Source organism: Tursiops truncatus, chromosome 18 (genome assembly GCF_011762595.2).
Source record: "Tursiops truncatus isolate mTurTru1 chromosome 18, mTurTru1.mat.Y, whole genome shotgun sequence".
Lineage (NCBI taxonomy): Eukaryota > Metazoa > Chordata > Mammalia > Artiodactyla > Delphinidae > Tursiops > Tursiops truncatus.
Genome location: NC_047051.1, coordinates 75,919,112 through 75,927,122, shown reverse-complemented (window position 1 = coordinate 75,927,122; position 8,011 = coordinate 75,919,112). Strand labels below are relative to the sequence as shown.

Below are 8,011 nucleotides of genomic sequence, written 5' to 3'. Positions count from 1 at the left end.
AAAATGATTTTCAAACTTTAAACCTTTCTATTGAACTGTTACATGGATATACACTATTAGAGCACAAAACAAATTTGCTATGGGCTATATTTTCAGCAACTCGGCTAACTTTTTAAAAATCTGTTTGTGAAGTAATAACATTTTTTAAAAAATAAAATAGTAGCTAAATGAAATCTCTTCTTTCCACATTTAATGTGTTCGGTTGCTTCCAAGTCATCCCCGACTGCCAACAAAAACAACAGAAACCAGAGACCCACTCGAGTGTTTAATTCAAACCTATATTTGCAGTTTCTAAAATGCTGATCCACAGACCACTCTCTCGTTACACATGTGCACCAACGGAAAAGCAAAGAGAACCCCGGTCATCCCACGAGAGGAACAGCTCCTCTTCCAACAGTCTTCAGAAGGCTACACGTGCAGTCCCTGCGCCCGTCCAGATGGCGATGCAATAAATACACGGCTCGCCCTGCTCGCCTCGGTCCAGCCAGGCCCGCCACTACCTGTTGTAGGCCCGCTCCTTTTTGGACTTCTCCAGGGCCTTGTCCATGGTCTTCTCGTTCTCCCCTCGACATTTGGGGCAGTACCACTTGCCCTTGGGTTTATGGTTCAGCCCCACGCAGGAGAAGTGGAACCACTCGATGGGGCACTCGTCATTGTCACAGCCGATCATCTCTCCATAGGAGACCTGATTGCACAGACAGTACGTGGGCTCGTTCGGGTCAATGGGAAGGTCTGCAGGGGATGCTTCCCTCTCGGCTTTGGCCTTGGAGCGTTTCTTCTTCTTGGAGGCCTTCGCCTTCTTCTCCTTAGGCGTTCCGGAGGTGATGTCATCATGGTCGTGATTATTAGCTGCGTTTTCCCGATTCTCGTTGTTGCGCTGCCGCCGGGACCGCTTGCTGTTAGGCTTTTCTGCCTGCGCGACTGTCTCAGTTTTTGACTTATCCTGGCCAGCTTTGCTGTGGCCAGTGGTGTCACTGACCTCTTGATGTGCCTCAAAGAGTTCCACGTGACTGTCCACCTGCCTGGCCCGGTTCTCCACCAGCTCCACCATCTGACTCACGATCTGGATCTTCTCGTCGCCCAGCTCCTGGCTCCGAATCAGGGCCCTCTGAATGCAGTGCAGCACTCTCCTCCTCTGGGTGCCGTCCGTCTCCCGCTTGAACTTCTCGTAATACTCATCCAGTTCCTTCAGGATTTCTGCAAAGGAAAAAATTAGCGTTACACCCTCACTGTAAACCCTACCAAGGCTTTCGGTTCTCTAATCTACAAAAAAAGTAACTGTTAAGGGACAAAAAGGATCAATGCAAGGCTTCCTAGCACGAAAACTTGTAACCTGTAGGCCTCTCTGGCAGGCTTTTTTTTTTTTTTTCCTGGTGAAAAAAATCTCTAGAACTAAATACAAACATCAACACAGTTCCTATTTATCAAAGTGCCCCTCAAAGCTCCCCAAGGGACTCTGTGTGCATTCAGAGACTGGGTAATGAAAACTCCTTGGACAGGCAGCTACAGGGAAAGTTCAAGTTTAGGTGAAGTGCTGAGGTCCAAACCTTTATTTTCTATAAAATTAATGATTATGTCCTAAATTTCCATTGTTTTTATTCAAATATTTTTGTAATAATTGAAAGGTTGTTATTTTAGCTATTTTAATGCACCGACATCTAGAATACCGGATTAAATTAGAGAACGTACATAAATACTACATAGTGACCCAGGGCCTCAGTTTATTGGTCACATCATTCCATCCCAGCACATACAGGAATATCTCTGCATTACCGTGTATTACTGAAAACAAGAATGGTTTGTCACAATAAGCCAGGCGACCCAGCCTTGCTTTAAAACAAATGTTGCAGATTTTACTTACTACTTAAAACAATAACATCTATATCTATAAAAGACAACAGATTTTAGATAATCTGATTGAAATAAGGAAAGTAAATATTCTTCCCAAGAATCTACTTAAATACACAGATAGAAATTCCCAGAGTTATTTTCCCTAAACAGTAACCATTAAATTAAATAGTATCAGATTTTTCTCCTGAAAACCTTTTGTAGTCTCTTAAAATAAGGCAATTCAACTCTCCCAACTCGGAAGCTGTGGGAGGATATGGGTGGGACGAGTATAAAATGTGACATAACCCCTTCCAGATCTTATATCCAATTAGTTATAGAGCATAAACCTCACACTAGAGCAAACATATGAACTTAGGTGAACACTATTTAAGCACATATTATTTTCCAGGATACATTCTTCAACTGAAGATAGCGCTGAAGACATTTCTTAGAGGAACAATGCAGACTGTCTGCAACCAGAAAGGAGGAATGCCATAGTCTCATGGGCTCTTGGAGTAATTATTCCTGAAAATAAACAGCTCTACTCAACTTATCCAAGTTCTATTTCACAGGTGCTAAAATATGAGTTTCTGCCATTTATTTTTTAAGTGATTACACATTACAAAACTATATCACTTGGTTTAATTAGTAACCAAGTTTCTAAAGACAATTACCATTTCATAGAAAAGAGAACAATTCCATCATATTGCTAATTTAAAATTTCATAGCACACAGCTTCTTTTACATCACAAGCAAGCTTACAGACACGTGAAGTCCCGCTGTGGGGAAAAAACAAACACCCCATTACAAAATTACCAAGAAATAATTCTTTTACCTACCCAACAGCATACATTTCTTCGATGCCCCAAGCGAAGCATTCTTATCAACAAAGCCACTGAAGTGCAAACATCTGTAAACAGGAACCCCTGTGCTAACTAGGGCGGCATCCTGTCAGCACACCTGGCTTCTTCAGCTTCATCAGCTCCAACCGCTGCTGACCCTTTTTTCTAAAAATGCTCCATACTGTCACTATAGGAAAGCAATGGTACCATGGAAAGAATCTAAGGATTAAGTGAGACTGCAGCCAAATTTAAACTGATCTGTCCAATTATTAGAAATGTTTTTTTTGTTTTACACAGGGATTGCGCTGAAGTTCTTTATGAAGCCTTCCTTGGTGCGTGGGCATTTAAAAAATAATACTTTAAAAGTAGCTGAAAAATATTTTAAATTCAAAATAACCTCAAATATCATTGGTAAACTAATTACGATCCATCCTTATGAATTAATGTCCAGTTGATGTTTACTATGCAAATACTGTTAACCAAAGTTTGACTTGCAACCTAGGAGTTCTTTTAAAAATAAAGCCTTAATTTTTAGATTAGACTGTGCTGCGTATCTCAACACTCAGTACTAAGTCCCAACCAAATGAGTTACGACTATTACCATGACGGATGTTAAGGCTCTGCAGCTCACTCAGGGCACTGGCTTCCACGTGAGCCGGGTAGCGTGCGGGTGGGACCGATTTTCTCCGAAGGAGCCAAGTACGCACTGAGCGTGTATTAACTCGACGGAAGACACTCCGGCTCTGAATCGGTAAAACAGGGTGTCAGACAGTAAGGAAAGCTGTAAGAAAGCAACCTCAACGGTACACTGACGTGGACGCTTGAAAATTTTCAGTATGAACTTCTTCGTCTCCTTGCGATTTCCTAGAAATGCTAAGGAACAGTGCCGGTCACGACGAATTCCTCAAAGACTGGGAAACCCGTTAACTCTCCGCTTTAGTCATTCCACCACCCGAGCCGCCTCCGAGCTCAGCGCACACGGGACCCCCTCGGGGGCCGCCCGGCTCTCCCTGTCCTGGGTCACCGACCCACCAGGCCCGGGACACTCACGCTGCCCCCGCTCCACGCAGCCGCACCCGCGGGTCTTCGGGGCCCGGGCTGGAGGCCCGACTGCGCCCTCGGCAGCCCCGGCAGCAAGGATTGCCGGCCTCGCCCTGTCCCCCGGGCGCCGCCATTGCTCCGCGACTGAAGTGACCAGCATCACGTCCGTGGGGGCGGGGCCAAGCCGATCCCCGCCAATGGGGAGGTGATCAGCCGGCGGCGCGCCCCGCCCCTGGAACCACTGCCTATGGGGATCGCCGGGCCGGAGGGCGGAGGCCAGGCGAGGCACCAATCACAACGCAGGACCAGAGAACACAGCCCGCCCTAGCTACACCAATGGCCAATGCGACGGCGGAGGCCAAGAGACCCGAAGACATTCAAATCAACTCGACCTCCTCCCTCCTCCCCGCCCCTCTACCAAAGAGAAAAAAGAAAGCAGCGGAAACAGAGACCCGTGCCAGTCACTGCGCAAGGCCCGCCCTCATCCGGCCCAGCAACCAATGGTTCAGCAGCGGACTGATAAGGACATTCCATGGGAGATGCCACGGCCAATTACAGGAGGCCGAGGCGGAACGTTCGCAATATGCTAATAAGGCTCCTATAAAAGTCGCTGCGAAGCCGAGCCTTCCCCAGAGCGCGCAGGGGCGCCTTCCCCTCAGGAGTTTTTGGGGCGCTGTGGGGCGCTTCCTGGCTTCCCACCTCCCCCCACTCTTCCGTTTGCCTGCTGCGCAGTCCTGTAAACATGGGTAAACTCCGAGTGACTATCCACGTTCCAAATACAGACCCCAATGCCGTGCCTGACCAGGCAGGAAAGTTTCCCCAACAGCCAGCAATTCCCAGCGGACCCGAACCCTCCGTCTCTCTCCGGCAGTCTGGGCAGCCGGGGCTGCAGAGAACGACCCACAGGTCCTCTCCCCTGCCATGTTCCTCTCCAAGCCGACAATACTTGCCTGCGCCCCCCGAGCGCAGCACAGATGGGCGACTTCTTCGCCCCATCCTCCCTTCCCTGCCCTCCCCTTCCCCACTGCACACACGGAATAAAGCCCTGGCCCTCCGCGAACTACACCCGGCCGCGTCGCCCCTCTCAAGTCGGCCCTCACTCGGTGTCCAGGACCGGGGGCTGGGCGGGGGCGACTGGGGCTACACCACGCGAGGTACGGACCCCGGACTTTATGTAACACTCAGATTCGGGACTGGGTGAAGGTGGTTCCGGGGATAGCGAGCAGGGCCGGGGGACCCCTCGTCCGCAGCGCCCTCCTAGCAGCCCTGCGCGCAGCCCCGTCCCTGCGCCCCTCAGCCTAGCGACCGCGGCACATCCCTCCCTCGGCGCTGTAGCCTGCGCCCCCTGCGCCCCCTCCCCCGCAGCACCCCGCCTCGTCACTTCACTACAAAGAGCGCTTTGCTCGCGCAGCCTGGCGTTGAGACCTCTCGTTCCTCCTTCCTCCTCCGTGTCCGGGCTTCGCGCACAAGGACCTTGGCAAATCAAAGACGCTCCAGACCTTTTGTTTCTGCCAGCAAGGGCCCCGCCGCGGGCTCGCGGCTCTCCAGGAGGGGAGCAGGACGGCCCGCAGCCCCGCGGCGCGCCGCGACCGGTGGGGATGGAGCAGCCGCCCCCGCCCATCCATCCCGCCGTACCTTGGTATTTCGCGTCGATCTCCCGCATCAGAGAGACGTTTCTCTGCAGATCGAAAGGCAGAGACTCGATGGAGTCCAGGTAGTCCTCCACATAGTTCACCAGGTGGATCTGCTCCCCGTTGGCAGGGCTCAACATGGTTCACCGAGGTCCCCGGCGACTCCGCGCGGCTTTCCGCTTCCTCCGGCCCCCGCCCCCTCGGAGCCCAGCGCTGCAAAATGCAAGGCTCCCGCCCGCCGTCGCCCCCCCTCCGGCCGGCCCCGCGCCGCTACATCTGCGAGCCGCGCTGCCTGGGCCCGGGGACCGGCGCCTGGCGGGCCGGACCGGCGCTCGGCGGCCTCAGGCGCGGGGCGGGCGCAGGCGGGCGTGCGGGCGCGCACCCCGGCGCAGGGGCCGGGGCCGGGGCCGAGCGAGCGCGGGAAGGGGCGCGCGCCGCCCGCCGCGCCGCACTTGTCCAACGTGGAAAACCCAAATACCAGTTTCAAACACTTGGGAAACATTCGGCCCCCAGCACCGCGCATGCGCCCCGGCCCCTCCGCCCCCCCCCCTCTCCCGTGGGCCCCGCCCCCACCGCATTCATGCCCCTCACCAGCCCCGCCGCCCGGGGATATGGGTTTGTCTGTCACTTTTGCCCGGGCGGGGGTCGCGAGGGCAAGGGGCAGCGGGCGAGGCGCAAACTTTACTAGGAGTTTCGCACTTGCAGGCGGAGCGCGTCGGGCGCCACTGCACGCCCACGGGGGGACGTGGGGCAGCAGGTAGCCCCGCCCAAGACCTGGCCGGAACCGACCCGGCAGTGGCACCATCGCAAGCCCAGGTTGCCACCTCCCACCCCACGCTCAGCCCCTCACTCTCTGAAACCCGCCTCGCAGCGGGAAATAAGTAAGGCTCGGAACAGACTGGCAAACTCGACAGCCAATCGAATTGCCGCTCTCCCTCAGTAGTCCAATCAGGACGAAGAGAAGGCGGGGCGAGCACGGATACCTCCTCCCGGGCTCTTACTACTAGAAACCCGCGTCCTCCAGGGGGCGGAGGGAGAGGGCTGGCCGAGCAGGCCGGAAGCGATGGCGCATGCGCAATGGTGCGGCCCAGGCAGCAGCCTGCCCGCGCGGGAGACCTACCATTCGGCAGTCGGACCACCACTCCCAGCAGCCTCGGCGGCTCCCGCGCTTGCGCAGTCCTCACCGCCCTCCCTTTGTGTTGCCGGCCGGAGCCCAGTGTTGGGCGGCTTGGTGACAAAGGGGCTCGAGAGGGGAGTCGTTCCCCACGCCGGGCCCCCGCAGAGGGCGCGCCACCCCGACTCCTTCCCGCCTGTGTCCTGGAATCCGTTCTTTAAGTCCGCGCCCCCATTTCGAAAGACCACCCAAAGCGGGGCGGGGCAGGCTTCCACTTGCCGGGCTCCTGGGGGGGGTCTCTCCCTGTGCTGGCTCGGCCCCTCCCCTCCCCCCACGGCTCCTCTCCCCGCCCTAAACTCCTCGATTAGGACTTTCGGAAGAGCCCCGTTGCCTAGACGACGGGCCCGCGCTCAGACCCGCCCCTTCCGGCAGAGGCCCCGCCCACGGGCGTGGCCACGGCTCCGGCTTTTGTCCTCTGGGCCCAGGCCTGCGACACGGCTGGTGTTCCCGGCTTGGCGCGCTCGGCCGCTTCGGCTGTGCTCAGCTGTTTGGCCGTCTCCTCTTCCGAGGGGCGGGTGTCCTGTCGCGGTCTCTAACCCTGTCAGGTAGCTCGGCCGCAGCCTCCGGACGTCCCTACCAGCTCCGCGCCTGGGCGGCGCCGCGCCCTTCGGCTCGTGGATGGGGCGTTTCGGCCTCGCTCCCGGGTGCCCTGCTGCCCCGCGGACGCTCCATTTGGTCGGGGAGCGATGCTCTGAGGTTCGGCACGTTCTGGTTGGAGCTCCGAGTCTCCGGAGCAGTGTTGTGACAACCACGACCGCCGGGAAGTTTTAAGTTACTCTTTGTAACCCAGTAGCATTGCAGACCAATCCAGTGTTTATAAAATAGGTAACTATCTGCAGCGGTGCTCATTCCAGCGACTTGCGGGGCGCAGACGAGACTAAATGGAGCTGTTTGTCTTTCGAAATGAGTTGTTCACATTGGATCGTTGATGCGGTGATAAACGACGAATAATACTTATACTTTGAAGTAAACGGGTTTGATCTTTACTCTCAGCCCCCTAAACCCACCCTCACATCAGGAGAACGTTCACTTCGATATTCAGGAAAATGGTTATTTTACTTAGCGATTCGCATTTTCCCAGTTTTGGCCCAGTTTAAAGCAAATGATGAGTTAAGTTTCATTTACTGGCCACTAGCCTGCACAAAAGACTTTAATACTATGACGTTATGTGGAAACGGAGACATTATATGGGATAGAGAGTAAACGTTGAATAAGAAAAAAAACATATAAGTAATTTTAAAGTACAGTTGCAAGAAAGAGATAGGTTCTTTTAATCCTTGCCTTCATCGGCTCTAAAATGAGTAGTGTTTATCTTGATTTAAGAATAAAGGTGAGAAACAATTTACCCCTTCCAGTGATAAGCAAGCCGGAGTTTTCTTGTTTGTTTTTTAATCACGATGTCATCCCAATAATGATTCTTCATGTTTTCATGGACTTCACAGACACGTTAAACAAAAAAACTTATTCATTCAACAAGAAATCTTTAATAAGCA

General features: G+C 53.8%; 1 protein-coding gene across 6 annotated transcripts; it reads right to left on the bottom strand.

Annotated features, from left to right (window-relative positions):
• Nucleotides 1–252: 252 nt before the first annotated feature.
• On the bottom strand, nucleotides 253–5,821 carry ING1 (inhibitor of growth family member 1). 6 transcript variants are annotated; one of them, XM_033843536.2, is made up of 4 exons: nucleotides 5,349–5,489; nucleotides 3,274–3,415; nucleotides 2,670–2,859; nucleotides 253–1,197 (listed from the first exon to the last, which is right to left on the bottom strand). In XM_033843536.2, the coding sequence occupies exons 3-4, from the start codon at nucleotides 2,677–2,679 to the stop codon at nucleotides 497–499; spliced, it is 711 nt and encodes a 236-aa protein (XP_033699427.1). In that variant the 5' UTR covers nucleotides 2,680–2,859; nucleotides 3,274–3,415; nucleotides 5,349–5,489; the 3' UTR covers nucleotides 253–496. The 6 variants fall into 6 exon arrangements, with proteins under 6 accessions (XP_033699427.1, XP_073651509.1, XP_073651510.1 ...); XM_073795408.1 differs by having other exon boundaries at nucleotides 3,274–3,545; nucleotides 5,349–5,455; XM_073795409.1 differs by lacking the exon at nucleotides 5,349–5,489 and adding an exon at nucleotides 3,723–3,822 and having other exon boundaries at nucleotides 3,274–3,545.
• Nucleotides 5,822–8,011: the final 2,190 nt, after the last annotated feature.

Excerpts from the sequence above, each read along its gene's own strand:
- ING1 (XM_019920930.3), bottom strand. The coding sequence starts at position 3,873 with ATGCTGGTCACTTCAGTCGCGGAGCAATGGCGGCGCCCGGGGGACAGG. Across the intron at positions 1,198-3,722 it reads CTGCGTGGAGCGGGGGCAGC|AAATCCTGAAGGAACTGGAT; the intron begins GTGAGTGTCCCG and ends TTTCCTTTGCAG.